General features: G+C 39.5%; 1 protein-coding gene across 2 annotated transcripts in view; it reads left to right on the top strand.

Annotated features, from left to right (window-relative positions):
• LOC126457171 (fatty-acid amide hydrolase 2-A) overlaps window positions 1-15,304 on the top strand; it is a 174,598-nt gene that overhangs the window by 46,163 nt on the left and 113,131 nt on the right. For both annotated transcript variants that reach the window (XR_007585437.1, XM_050093254.1), the window contains exon 5: window positions 9,222-9,333. Coding sequence is in view for 1 of the 2 variants with exons in the window: in XM_050093254.1 (XP_049949211.1) it covers window positions 9,222-9,333 (112 nt within the window). In the remaining variant the exon portion in view is untranslated. The remainder of the gene's footprint in view (window positions 1-9,221; window positions 9,334-15,304) is intronic.

Below are 15,304 nucleotides of genomic sequence, written 5' to 3'. Positions count from 1 at the left end.
AGCAGCTAAATGTACCAGCACTTTTTCAGTTCTCCTTTTTTGTGTCCTCCTCTGGCATGATCACAGGGGGATGCGACATTGACACATGTATGAATAAAGCAGCAAGGAGTCCCTCTAAGAGCCGCCAGTTTTGTAAAACCCTCAGTGGCATCCACTTTCTTGAGAATTTAAAAATGTACCTTTACAGACAGAAACCTGCGATCACATTCTAGGCGCATGCAGATTGGTAACCCGTTCGACACTCTGATTTCGGATTTCCTATATCAGGTGCAGGAACAGCAGTGTGGCGGCTAAAGAGCTGCAGTGTGGCCTGCCTGCAGGCACCCAGTGCCCTCATCACGGGTTATGCCTGCAGAGGCACATTTTTAAAATTTGCAATAAAGGTGTGCGGGTGCAACTGAGGGTTTTATGGAACTCAAGGGTCTTTGAGGGACCCTTTCCCGAAAAAGCGTTAGCACCCTTAGCTGCTTTGGATCATACCCAGATTTTGTTGAATGGTTTTGTATGGTCCCTAGTGGTTTCAGCTAGTATGTGAGAGCAAAAATTGCAGTCACACTGTGCTCCAAATGGGTGTGATCATGTTTGACGGGGATGTGCAGTCCCACAATGTTCTTAGAGAAGGGATGAAACAGCTGAGGATGTCAGCAGTGTTAAAGTTGTGGATAATGTCTTCCTGTTGCACTTCACACTGTGAACTGTCATTTTCAGCTGCGAAACGCTTGAGAATCAACACCCCAGAGAAAGGGGTGGTTTCATTAACATTCTTTATGCCATGCCCTGCGGCCTTTCCGTGCCGATTTGGAGTAGCGATGTTTTCCTCGACCACTCATAAGAAAACCAGATGATTTCAATGCTGGGCGTCACAGATTTGACCTCAATTACAGATGCTGGGGTTGGATGAAGGGGTTGAAATTTGGGTAAGAGGGTGAGTGACAACATTCCAATCAAATGACACATATGCAGTGGCACTAGACAGAATTGTGGTGAAATTTGGTGCCAATGTGAGATCATTAACCCACCTTACATGTCACATTAGCTTCTGAGTTGTGGCCTTCTTTTCACAAACATCGACACTTTGCTATCTGAAGCGTTGTTGAGCCTGAGGGTGACGTAACATGGCACCATGCTTTTGCACCATTATATAGGAAGTTGTATGCAGCTTCTAATGTTTTGATGACTAAGAGTGTGTGAAGTGTATGTGCAAACTTCCCAATTCTCTTATACGAGTCGACGTACATCTTGTACACAGCCAATCTTCTTCTCTGGATAGCCGGCTTCTGGAATCTCTACAAACTTCTTCTTCGAAGAATGATGCTAGTTACAGGAACCTTAGTCTCTCTCTCTACTTGAGAAATAATTAGATACTCGAAGAATACTTTTCAACAACTATTGGTATATTTGAGCTTCATAAAGAACAAAATTATCATTTCTCGCATAAATATTCGACTTCTTGTAAATCACCCGTGTCGTCTCACACTAGAAACAATTAAGATACATTTACAACAGAGTTGGTTTAACAACCATCATAAACATGTCTTGCCTCTAACAAGTCTGTGTTAAGAGTTTCTTTTTTGGACTTCCGAATCTCAATTGTTCTTGTTATTTATAACAATGGTCACTGATACGATTACCACAGAATATCCTAGAAGTTCCATGGTTCTTCTGTATACTTTCACTAGAATGTCCATGGATTGCCCGTCAAGTACTTGTTGGTGCCATTTGTTAGCCGCATCTACCTTCTGCTGGCGGCTGATTTCACACCTGCACACACAAACATGTGACGTGCAGTAGGTAGGATTCTAGCATCCCACTCTCACATCTAAAATATTGTGTGTTTGAGACGGTAGAAGGCAGAGTGGAGAATTTACGCAGAAATTCTCAAAACACTATATATTCGCCCCCCCCCCCCCCTCCCGAGATCGAACACGCTATATTTTTTACATAATCATTATGTAAATAACATCACCCAGAACAACAGTACATATCATAAACATGTACTTTTTTTCTATATGTTTATATACTTATTTTTTTTCCAACTAAAATTCTTTGTACTCTCTTAAACAGGCTCCTGCGTAGTCTTGCTGTTTTCTTATTCTGCTTTGTTTAGACATGAGCAATTGTGTGAGGTTTTACTCAACTTTTCTAATATTTAGGAATTATGAGGACTTTTTGTCTCCAATCGTAAACTCAAGGTGTTTGTGACATATGAGTACTCTACTTTCTGTTCTCATCTACTGTACAACTTGGGTTTCTGTTTTGGGAATAGCGTGAAGTCGCAAGGTGCCATATCTGGTGAGTATGGTGGGTGGGGCACAACCACCATGTTGTTTTTGGCCAAAAAGGTCCTGGTGAGCAAGAGCGTGTGACAGGGTGCGTTGCACATTTTAGTGATGCAGCAGCTAGCTCCCTTGACATCAAAGTTCGGTCTGTCATCGCCACATGTTTTCATGGAGCCGTCACAAAATGTCACAGTAGTACGCAGAATTCGCTGTTTGGTTGGGTTGGATCAATTCTATGTGCACAATTCCCTTGGTATCAAAGAAAACGATGATCATGCTCGTCACTTTGCTCTTCACCTGTCTCGCTTTTTTGAGTCTTGGAGAGCCCGGGCTCTTTCACTAGGACGATTGTTGCTTTGTCTCTGGGTCATAACCGTAAATCCAGCTCTCGTCGCTGTTAATAACCCGTGACAAGAAGACAGAATTTGATACACACGCGCTGTTCTGTTCGCGTAAATAGCCACACAGAGTATCACAAAAATCATTGTGGACATCCAGCACGTCCTCCCAGCTGAATGCCACTCCGCACACTGCCTCATCAGATATGCAGCTCTTGCCACCTAGCGGTGCAAAGATCTACTACTACTTTCCAGGTGGCAGCACCAGTCCCGAAAATTTTGGATTCCGTCTCGTAACTTCCCAATTTCCTTCATTACTCTTTCACACGGGTTTGGTGGCGGGTTATAATTGGATATTAACACCTGATGAATACCTTCCCATGCCAGGAATTCTTTAAATTCATTACTTACAAACTGTGGTCCATTATCTGTAAGAAACCGTTTCGGTTTACCTACTTCTAGGAAGTATTGTTGTAAACAGTGTATAACTGTGTGCGTATTTTTTTTTTTAATAGGATATAGTTCAACATATTTTGACCACTACTCTACGATGACCAAAATGTATGGTACCCCTCCTTTTCCTTGTGGAATTGGTCCAAAAAAATATGCCGCTGTGGGGTCGTGTAATGACTTGGGAATAATAGGGTACATTTTGTACTTCACATGAGTATTACTCTCTTTCCCTTTCTGACAAATTTCACAGGTTCTAATTAAAGATGCTATTTTATGTCCTAGTTTCTTAAAATAATAAGACTTATTCATATGAGTTATACACTTTTTGATTCCGAAGTATCTATATCCTGTATGAACATACTACTCCAGTTTGTCTTCGGAATGTGTAAACACCACTGCTGTGATGTTAAGCTGTCTCTCCAAAACAAGTTATGACCTATAATTTTCCATTTTCCTATTTGATTAGGAGGTAATGAGTTCTGAATACACAGAGAAAATGTCTCTGTAAAGTAAGGATCATGATGTATATTTTCAGATATTCTTTACGCCATTTCGTTTACTCGGATGTTTGGATTCTGCCGATATAAAATTAATGGCAAAAATAACGCCAAGTCCTTCCACGCGTTTCAATCCTTCCATTCCTGTGGGTAACCTTGACAAAGCATCAGGTACAATATTCTCGGAACCTTGTACGTACTGTATCTTAATATTGTATTCTTGTAGGAAAAGCATCCATCGTATTAACCTACTATGCAGTAAATTGGTCTTTATAAATGCGGATTTCTGATCACCATACTAGTGTTTGAAATTTTTGAATACTCCACACAATTGCTAATAGTTCTCTTTCAGTAGCCATGCAATTTAATTCATTCTTATTTAAGACTACGGCTAGCAAAAGCTATGGTTTGGTGTTCTACGTTATTCAGATTCCACTCTCCTTGGAGAAGTTATGCAGCAATTCCGTAATCAGATGCATCTGTTGAAATTTTAAATGGTTCGCCCATAACTGGATGATGTAAAATTGGTGATTCATCAAGCGCACTTTTGACATTTTCAAATGCATCATTGGCACCTTGATCCCAAGTCCATGGCACTCCCTTCCTTAATAAATGTAAAATTCTCGGGTCATTTAGTTTTTGCCCTCATATGTACCGACGATATTATCTGGGTATCCCCACAAATCCTTTTAACTGTCTTAAATTTCTGGGCTATGGTCATTCTTAGATAGCTTTGATGCATTCAGGGTCTGGTCTAATTCCTTGTACCCCTATAATATGACCTAAGAACTTAAGTTCTTGGCACCCAAAGTATGGTTCAGACAGTTTCACCGTAATATCTTTTTCTTTGAATTTTTTCAAAGTTTTGCACAAAGTTAAACAATGTTCTTACCAAGAAGCGATATTATCAAGATATCATCTACATATATTATCAAGTCCTTCAATAACTCTCTCCCTAGTGCCTCATCTAATGCACGTATGAATGCGGGCATAGAGATATTAAGTCCGAATGGCAATACATTGAAATGATATGATTTACCATCAAACAAAAATGCTGTATACTTTTTGGATTTTGGGTGTAATTTTATTTGCCAGTATCCCGCAGTCAGGTCCATAGTGCTAAAGAATCTTGCCTTTTCAAATTTGTATAGCAATTCATCAATATTAATTGGTTGGTCTCTCTCTCTCTCTGTCTCTATATGCCGAACTGTGTATGAGCGTCTAATACTAATTGTACTCCGCCTGTAGCTTTCTTTACCACGACCAAAGGATTATTCATGATGCTAGAACTTCATTCTATGATATTATTATCAATCATTTTATTGATTTCATCTCTACCCTGCTTCCTTCAAAGTTATTGCCACTGGATACGGCTTACAAAAGAATGGAGAGTCATCTTTTATTCTAAATTTACAAATATTGTCGCTGATATTACCCGGACGATTGGAAAATACTACTTCATACTCCGTTAAAATTTTATATAAATCTCGCTTTTGTTGATTGGTTAATATTAGGGACTCGTTAACTTTGTCTTGTATGTCAGTTCGAAGTGATACTTGATTTACATTATGGATCTTTGGTGACAATTTTGCTGTAGCTGTTAATCGCAGACACTTACACTCAGTTGTTTGTTTTCTAATGCAGTTATCTGTCACAAACGGTGTCCAATATCTACTGTCCCCTTTACCAAAACAAAGAAGACTCTCGTCAAAGTTTAAGATGACTTTAAATTCTAATAACCTATCTAAACCAAATAATACATCTCTATTAATATATTATACTGTTAATAGTGTTTGCCGAAATAATATATCTCCAATACGACAACTCACTTGAGTTTCATAGCTCACGATTTTACTCTTTGTTCCTGTTATCTCGACTATGTAAACTCCCGTTACTGGCAATAGCGGTAAGTGCTGTTTTGTCTGTACTGAATTAAAGAGTGCATTGGGGATGAGTGATACCTCACTCCCTGAATTTATAAATATGTTAACCTATGCAGTTTCCACTGTCCGTACTATTATAGGTTGTGGGTTATTGGTATCTAAACTCGGTTCTTCAAGTAGTAACTATTCCTTAGCGGGTATTTTGTGGGTAAAGTTAACATATTTATATGAAACAAGGCCTCCTAATGTATCTCCATGACCTGGGCCTCGGCCCTGGATCCAGATCGCATCGTGTTCTCCTCATTATTACTAATTACAGGCTGGTTACCAAAACGAGATATCACACATCCGTTTTGTGCTCTATTGTTACTCGGTACAAATTCCTGAGAAGTTACTGGACCTAAATTTGAAGGTGGATGCTTCTTCTGATAATTGTTTCATTTTTCCAGTTGCATTGGTGTACTCTTGCTAGGTTTGCCTCATGTTTTTTGACATTATTCCCGCTATTCCTTTTGTAGTTCGGATTTTCGCATTGGTGCAAGTTTTTGTTGCGGTCCTTATTTAAGGCATCAAGTGCATCTACAAAGGACAACAACTCTTCTACCGTCTTCCAGCCACTACATAAGATATCTTTCCTCGCATATATGGGAAATCATCTAATTAAAATCTGCACTAATCCTTCTTCCTCCATCGGCTTATCTGAGTACTTTGCACGCGTTAGATGCCAATCGAAATACTTCCTCATTGTACCCCAAGTATTATTGTAATATTTTGGGTCCCACAAATCTGATATTAACTTCTCCTGGGCACGTGCAGACCAATACTTCTCTTTAAATTTCTTTTGAAAATCTTCCCAAGTGGAAAAGTTCTCAATATTTACTGTTCCCCATTCGGAGGCTTCTCCTAGAAGGTAACCCACAGCAAATTCAATCTTCTTAGAATCTTCCCAATTGTTTGCTAAAGGTTGGTTAATCCTTTTCAAAAAATGTGTCGGATGTACCTCTCCATTGGGCTTAAATTTAGGAAATTGTCTCGATAACCCCGAATGAGTTTCCCATTGCAAATCAGTAACTACTCCACTGGTTAACACCACATTAGGTGAAGTTACTCATTTTTCTACTTGTTCCTGGATAAGTTTGAATTCTCTCCAGAGTTCGTCTATGCCCTTCCTGGTATCAGTAAGTTCAAAAGAAGCCATAGGTGACACATTCCCAGATGTATTCTCTCAGTAACTCTTCTTTCTATGATTTCTTTGACTTGTTCTTCTTAACTACTTACATTTACGATATCAGAGTTTTGTCTTTTCTCTTTGAAGCTTCTTTCTACATTGTCCACTCGTGTACTTACACCTGTAAGTTGCGATTAAAGTACAGGTATTAACTTGCTCTGCTTATCTACACTTTCTTTTAAAGTACTCAGTCCCTGCTTTACAGCATTAAATTTAACGTTACACACATTTTTGAAAGATCCTAATTTTTCATTGATTTCTGATTCTACGTTATTGCATCTGTCCTCAATCTCAAATTCTAACTTTTTTGATAGCTTCTAGAAATTATCATTCTGTTTACTACTAAGGTCAGTGAACATTTGATTTACTTGAGTGTGCAGGGAACTAGTCAATTCATTCTTTAAATCTATCTTAAAATTCTGTAGTTTAGTATTTAAAGTGTCGAATTCAGTCTTCAAATCTCCCATGCCTTCACAAGAACAAAATGTATGCTTGCCGTGTCTTCAAAATTGTTCGTATTTAATTGAAAGAGAACGAGAAATTGCTTCTCGTGAAGACGCTATTAAAATACACCCGATACTGCATGACCAATGATCAGCACCTATATTTAAGGAAATGCTGCGTTATGTATGGTTTGCTTCCAAATTATCAGCTGAAAGAGAGGTTTTTGAAAATGTTAACGAGGTTTGTTTTTCCACCTCAAAACACCTTGCGTGTGTGGAAACATAGCATTTATTCAATGCAGCTGGTGCCGTTTAACTTTGTTTTTTATGTTTTTATGAAAAATACCATCCCGCAACTTGTACTCGTAATGTCGAAAGCAACGATTAATTGTACATCTTTTGAAAGCCGTCTGTGCTGGTCAAACTTGGATGTAACAAGTCGTTTCGGGCTCCTTCCAGGTATAAGGGATTTCTCAAATCACGGACAAGCATACATTTTCAGTATCACTTTATGCGTTTGGCGATTTATTAGTCGGTAGTTATGAATATTATATTATTTGTGATAATAAAAATTTGTAGACTGCCAAATAACATTATAAATTTAATAAAAGCTCACCTGATTACACGTATTTTTCCCATTATAACAACTGTAAAATAAATAGCAAAGAAAATGACTGTTAGAAATAAAAAAAAAGAAAAAAAACAACAAAAAAAACAACAAAAAACAAAACAAACAAAAAAAAAAAAAAACTGATGAGCGGGACTCGATCCAGCGATTACAGGGCATGCTTGGCTGCTGGTGCTTCCTGGTGAAAACGGCCACACACAGGTGTATATATTTGACGATCAAAATTATCTTACGATTTTCTCAATAACGTTTGAAAAGTACGCGCTACTGCTTATCGTGGCCTCCCCTTGTTAGTCTAATACATCGAGATCTTCTCTGCGGTTTTTAATGTAGTGACTTTCTTATGTCTTCTCCATTTTTACATTCACAAATTTTCTTCACCTGATACTTTGGGTTTAATTCAATTTCTTGGAATGATTCTTTCATCTCTCAATGCTTGGTTGCTATGGCAACACATATCATCTTCTTATCTCATTTTTGTCTCAAAATTCCTGTTTTCTTCTGTCGCCTAGTTCTTACGATTTGATGACTAAGAGTGTGAAGTTTATGTGCAAACGTCCCACTTCTCTTATACAAGTCAACTTACTTGGTGTGCACAGCCAGTCTTCTTCTCTGGATAGCCGGCTTCTGGAATCTATAAACTTCTTCTTCAAAGAATAATTCTAGTTACAGGAACCTTAAAGACTCTCTCTCTCTACTTGTGAAATAATTAGGTACTCGAAGAATACTTTACAACAATTATCGGTATATTTGAGCTTCATAAAGAACAAAATTATCATTTCTCATGTAAATATTCGACTTCTTGAAAGTCACCTGTAGCGTCTCACATTAGACACAATTAAGATACATTTACAACAGAGTTGGTTTAACAACCACAGAAATCGTAAACATGTCTTGTCTCTAGCAGCCTGTGTTAAGAGGTTTTTTTCCTTCCGGATGTCGATTGTTCTTGTAATTTTTAACAATGGTCACTGATACGATTAGCACAGAATAACTTAGAAGTTCCATGGTTTTACTAGAACTTCCATGAATCACCAGACATCAGTGCCGTTTGTCCGCCGCAGCTACCTTTGCTCGCGACTGATTTGACACCTGCACACACAAACATGTGACGTGCAGTAGGTAGGGTTCTAGCATCCCGCTCTCACTTCTAAAATATCGTGTGTTCAAGATGGTAGGAGGCCGAGTTGTTCTAGAACTTACGCAGAAATTCTCGAAACACAACCTTTGAGCAAAATTTCAAACTTAACCATTGCAGGGTTTAAAAAAGAAGTGATCCCTTAATTCTGCTGCACTGTGTGGTAAAATGTGAATAACCTAACATTCCAACTTCAGTACCAAAATAGTTTTAATATTCGTGGTGGCTATTCATGTATTACTTATGTCCACTTTCTACCTATTAAATATAAAATATCATATAATAGTTTGTTGTTTACCAGTGTTTTTCTGTTGTGTTTTTCTTTATCACATAGGCCTGCATTCAAGCTGCAGCAGCTTCCCCAGTTGGAATAGGGTCAGATATTGGAGGTTCAATAAGAATGCCATGCTTTTTCAATGGCATATTTGGCCACAAGCCTTCTCGATGTAAGTGCAAAAATCTGTCTGTATATTTAATAATGATTGTGATGACCGATAAATGGAAGTTGTTAGTGTTTCTGTTTGTTTATTTTGTCATATTTCATTATTCTAATTATGTATGTGGAGCTCAAATTTTTACAAACTGTTGTTGCCCGGAGAACATTGTGTGCCTAGGAGAATAGATACTGCAAAACTTGTGGTACTGACCACATTGAGGTCCCTGGCATCAATAATCAAAGAAAATATGGGATTGCATTCTGTGTTGCCTTTCAGTGCCATATAGTCGATGAAGAAACTGCTTCAATATTTGCATTTAAGCATTGCTATTACGTATGCAGCTGCTTGTATTGAGGGTCACTTTGAAATATTGTAAGACACTTCCATTTTCCATTTTGGCTCTTACACAGTCTCTTTCATGTATATCAGCTAATTTCAGCTGTCAGCAGCACGAACAATTCAAAACAGCCACTGGATGGAAACTTGAGTGTACACGAGTGCATGCGCGCGCGCGCACACACACACACACAGACACACACACACATCCCCTGTAAATTAGAAAAACTAATAATTTGTAAATGTATTGTTCATGTCACATTACTCTTGCAGACTTTTGTGCCTACCTATGGTTGAAATATACTTACTGATAAATTTATGACTGCACGTGGTTTCTTATCCTTTCTACATTAGCTGCTGCTGCTGCTGCTGCTGCTGCACACTGAGGTTTTATCAAAATTTAAATTGAATGAATAGTCCAGGATGGATGTTGATAAAGTGTAAATCGAAGATTTATGAAAGGGTCGTAAAATACTGTACTCATTAACACGAATCTCAAGGAACTGAGAAATCGGAAGTTATTCTTAAATAAATTTTGTTAACCAGGGAGTACAGTTTTTTTCTGTACATTAACAGTTTAGGGTATATATGTACATACATCCATACTACAGCATATTATCTATCTCATCATAGAAAACCATACAGTACCTACTATCTATTATCTCAGAAGATTAAAAAGAAACTTTATAGTGTTATCAGGTGCATCAACTGTATGTACAACATCAGTTTGCAATAATAACTCTGAAAATGAACAAGAGAAGGAAAAAGGTTTACATTAATTACTGTACCATAACTTTAAAAAATGTTTTTACAGAGCACTTTCTATGGAAACAATCCTGTATATTGCACTGTCGCAGACTGGAATAAACTGCATGGTAACTTCATGACCAACTGTACTCATAGTAGTTTCCATAAAACTAACAGTCATCTCAGATGTTGCAGCAAAATGTTCTAAAGTGTCCAAGGCGTGTAGCAGTTCCTGGTGGGTGGGTAGACTGCAGTTCAACAAGTAGACTGGAGTGAGGGATTGTTTTGAGTGAGGTGGGTAGAGGGGGAAAAAGAGATAGAAATGGCTGTTGTTGGGTGACTGACAACTCTGAGGGAGGTAGCAGGTATGGGGACAGGCACCAGATCAGGTGTGTTTGTGCGGTGCTCAATGACGATAATGTGCAGCAGTGGACTGGGAGTACTTGATAGACAGGGAATGGGTAGAGGTTGTGGGTGCAGTGGCTTAGCAAGGATTGAGGCCAGGAGAATTACGAGAATAAATGATGTTTTGCAAGCATAACTCCTATCTTCATTGTTGAGAAAGGTTAATGTTTGAGGGAAGGGTCCAGAGGGTATGGGTTGTGAAACAGCCATTGAACTTGTGCATGTTGTGCTCAGCCGTGTACAGTTTATTACCCACTGGGTGGTCACTTCTGCTCTTGGCCACGATTTGGAGGTGGACGTTCATTCTGGAGGGCAGCTGGTTTCATTCCCATAAAAAATGCTTTGCAGAAATTGCAGTGGAGCTGGCATATGACATGGCTGCTTTTGCTGGTGGCCGTGACTGATGGGATGGGATAAACCTGTGCCAGGGCTAGAGTAGGACATTTTGTGTTGGTGAGTTGGACAGGTCTTGCACCTGTCTCTCCCATTGTCCTTAAGAACAAGCTGCAAGGGGGTAACCTTCTCCCATTATCATTTAGACTGGAGCAATGGAACCATATTTGTGTCTATGCTTTTTATTATCTTTTTATGATTTATCATCATGTCAAGAAATTAGGGACATCTTACCCATCAATGTTTTCATCCCTCTAAAGTGGTATTCCACTGCCCACCCTACATACAACCTGGTCTGTCCCTGTGGAAGACCCAGAGGCAAGATGTGTCAAATTCACTCATCCAACACATCCTACTCACATTCTATCGTAGGGTTATTCTATGCCATCAGAGCCAGGACTATGTGTGAAAGCAGCTGTGTCATATGTCAGCTTTACTGCAATTTCTGCACAGTATTGTATGTGGGTATGACCACCTACCAGCTGTGCACCAGAATCAATGGAGGCTGCCAAACTGTGACGAAGGGCAGAGTTAAACTCCCACTGGTGCAACATAATGCTGTGTACAGCATGCTCAGGTTCAGAGACTACTTCACAGCCTGTGCCATATGGATCCTTCCTCCAGCACAAACTTTTCTGAATTTCATAGGTGGGTTTACATAGGTTGGGTTTAGAAAGGAGGAGCAGTTCACTCAGACCCCAGGATCAGGATGACTCGCCTGATGTGAGGATGAGGAGAAACAAAGATGAAAGGGAAGGCATCAAAAAGAGTAGAAGCTCTCTGACAGTATGTTGAAACATTCTTGATTCCTCTCCTGGCCTCAGTCTCTGCCAACCCACTGTGGCAGGGGGCTAGTGGATAATGAGACCAGTAGAATAACGGGAGTGAAGGATGCACTTTGAAACCAGTTACCATTATTAACATTCAGTAGTCTCTCAGATCCCATGGTATTGATACTAGGTAGAGCAAGTCTTGCAGCAGCTGTACCCTTAAGTTTGTGTATTGCTCCTGGTTTATTCTTTACATAAACACATCCTAGCATTGCACCTTATTCCTCTACTTCTTTTTGTCATTGAAGTACACCAATAGATGTGATTAGGTTTTGTGGCTATTGCCAGATCATTATGAAGGAGTTCATTTTTGTTTGTGTTAGCTGCTGTTAACTGGCTTCCTATGGCCATTGTTAATTGCCCAGGTGGTGAATAGTTGGGCAATGTCCCATTGTGTAGCTTGTCAGCCCCCGTATTTGTTGAGTTTTCTGTAGAGAACCCCAGGCTGGCACCAGGCAGACATCTGATGACGGCTGATAGGATGTGCCCAGATCTGGAGTTGCTCTGTGAGAAGGGTAGTATGTGGCTAATTGTCAAAAGGCTAGTCACTTATCTCTAATGAGGAGACAAATAGCTTTGAGACATTGCCTGCTGCTAATAATGGGACAGCTAGGGGACTTGTGCATTGATCTCACCTTTTAATGTGGTCAGGGCATTCGTAAAGGGGGAAAAAAGATCCTGTTGGTGGTAGGCAGTTCCAGTGTTAGATGCCTGATGGCCCCTCTTAGGAAAATGTCGTCTTGAGAACGGAAACAAACCAAATGTGTGTTTGATGTACCCCAAGGTGAACTTCCTACCAGGTGGGAAAAGCCTTCATGGGAGCAGTTGATACCACATGTTGCAGTCAGCTGCTCATCTGCAGCTTACGCATGTTGGCACCATCTATGTCTGTCACTTGGATTTTGAGACTATTACCAGTTCTTTCTGGAGACTGATCGACTTGGTGAAGACAGCTATATTCACTTGTGAGGTCTCTGCACAAATGTTGATTAGCAGCATTGTTCTGAGGACTGAAAGGGCCCTCTGTTCTGGAGCTGAGAGGAGGGTCTAAGCCAGAAGCCTTCTGATGCTGTGACAAGACCGGCTGTAGTTTCGTAGACCTACACACACAATGGATTCTTGTAAAGTTTTTCAGGATCAGACAGGTATACATCAGACACCGTAAATGGGCACTAACTTAGTATTCCCTCCTCTAAATTAGATAAAACTCTGAGGCCCCCAGCTGAGAAACCACAGTCGGACATTCACAGCAAAGTCCTAGAGCTCCTACCTCTTATAGCAAGCTGTCAATCCTCACTTAGTACTGTACTCTAGCAGCTGTAAGAAGATCCCTGACAGCTTGTAGTACTGTTGCCAGCTTTCAACTTTGAAGGGAAAACGGCTGCAAGCGAAAAAATTGCTATCTATAAAACTGTGACAACACTGAGGCTTTATGATGGAGATGTTTATAAAATCATGTCATATTATTGGTTGAGGTAGACGTGTGAAGCTTCTGTGTCCAGACCACTGCAGCTGTCAAGAGATCAACTTATACCAACTCAACCATAGGAACTAAGAGATGTTTAAAATCTCTTGTTTTGACAACACATAGAATGAATATCCTAAGATAGATTTAACTTCCTCATGAGGAGGAGTGTTTGCAGTGATAAATAGAAGCATTACATTTAGTGAGGTGCAAAATGAATCCAACTGATATTGACGAGATTAAGCAGGATTGATGGACTTAATTGATAATCAAATATGCTGCCAACTATCAGATTCAGATCCATTGATCATAGACACACTCAAAGATAGCCTAAGCCTGACAGTAGAGAAATACTCAAAGTATGTGGTAGTAGAAAGTGGTGACTTTAATCTGCCCACTGTCTCCTGAGAAAGCTTCGCATACATTGTTGGTGGTAAGAACAGTGATACTTAATACATTGTGTGGAAATTGGCTCACTGCCCACACATGAAAGAAATATTTTGGACATTCTGGCTACAAACAGATGTGATTATTTATTTATATATAAAAACAAAGATGAGGTGACTTACCGAACAAAAGCGCTGGCAGGTCGATAGACACACAAACAAACACAAACACACACACAAAATTCAAGCTTTCGCAACAAACTGTTGCCTCATCAGGAAAGAGGGAAGGAGAGGGGAAGACGAAAGGAAGTGGGTTTTAAGGGAGAGGGTAAGGAGTCATTCCAATCCCGGGAGCGGAGAGACTTACCTTAGGGGGAAAAAAGGACAGGTATACACTCGCACACACGCACATATCCAACCACGGATGGATATGTGCGTGTGTGCGAGTGTATACCTGTCCTTTTTTCCCCCTAAGGTAAGTCTCTCCGCTCCCGGGATTGGAATGACTCCTTACCCTCTCCCTTAAAACCCACTTCCTTTCGTCTTCCCCTCTCCTTCCCTCTTTCCTGATGAGGCATCAGTTTGTTGCGAAAGCTTGAATTTTGTGTGTGTGTTTGTGTTTGTTTGTGTGTCTATCGACCTGCCAGCGCTTTTGTTCGGTAAGTCACCTCATCTTTGTTTTTATATATAATTTTTCCCACGTGGAATGTTTCCTTCCATTATATTGATTATTTATTTATTAATTTTCGAGAGTGACACCAATGATAGAGCATGAAGTTATTATTGAAGCAGTGGTCATAAAGGTGAAAAGATCATCAAGAAAGCTAGTAGAGTATTTTTGTTTGGTTCAACTAATAGAAAGTCAACTTATTTAAATGTTGAATGAGAACACTTATTACAGGTCCACCAAATGCAGAAAAATTATGGTTGAAGCTAAAGATGTTATAAACTGCAGTCTAAATAGGTACATTTCAAATAAAATTATGAAATATGCTAAAAACCCATGGCAATTTAATGATACCATTCAGAGGAATGTTGCAAAAACAGACTACTACAATCTCATTAAAAAAGAGACTGCAGGGAAGCTTATAGAGAATAGCAACTCAAGCATTTGTAGGGAGGGCTGTGTGTGAGGCCTACAATAATTTTTCACAGTGAGGTTCTGGCCACAGATCTGTCAGAAAATCATAGGAAGTTTTGGTCATGTGTAAATTCAAAGAACAGGTCCAAACCTACTGCTAAGTCTTTCATGGCTCTGTCTGGTGTTCTAACTGAAAACAGCAAACAGATAACTGAAATATTAAATTCTGCATTTAAAATTTTATTACACAGGAGGGCACTACTGTAACAGTGTTGAACTGCCTCACACACTCACAAATTAGAGATTTTATTAGCACTTCCAGTATTAAAAACAGCAA

Source organism: Schistocerca serialis, chromosome 2 (assembly GCF_023864345.2).
Source record: "Schistocerca serialis cubense isolate TAMUIC-IGC-003099 chromosome 2, iqSchSeri2.2, whole genome shotgun sequence".
NCBI classification, from domain to species: Eukaryota; Metazoa; Arthropoda; class Insecta; order Orthoptera; family Acrididae; genus Schistocerca; species Schistocerca serialis.
The sequence above is the reverse complement of the archived record's forward strand: the minus strand, read 5'-3'. Positions and strand labels throughout refer to the sequence as shown.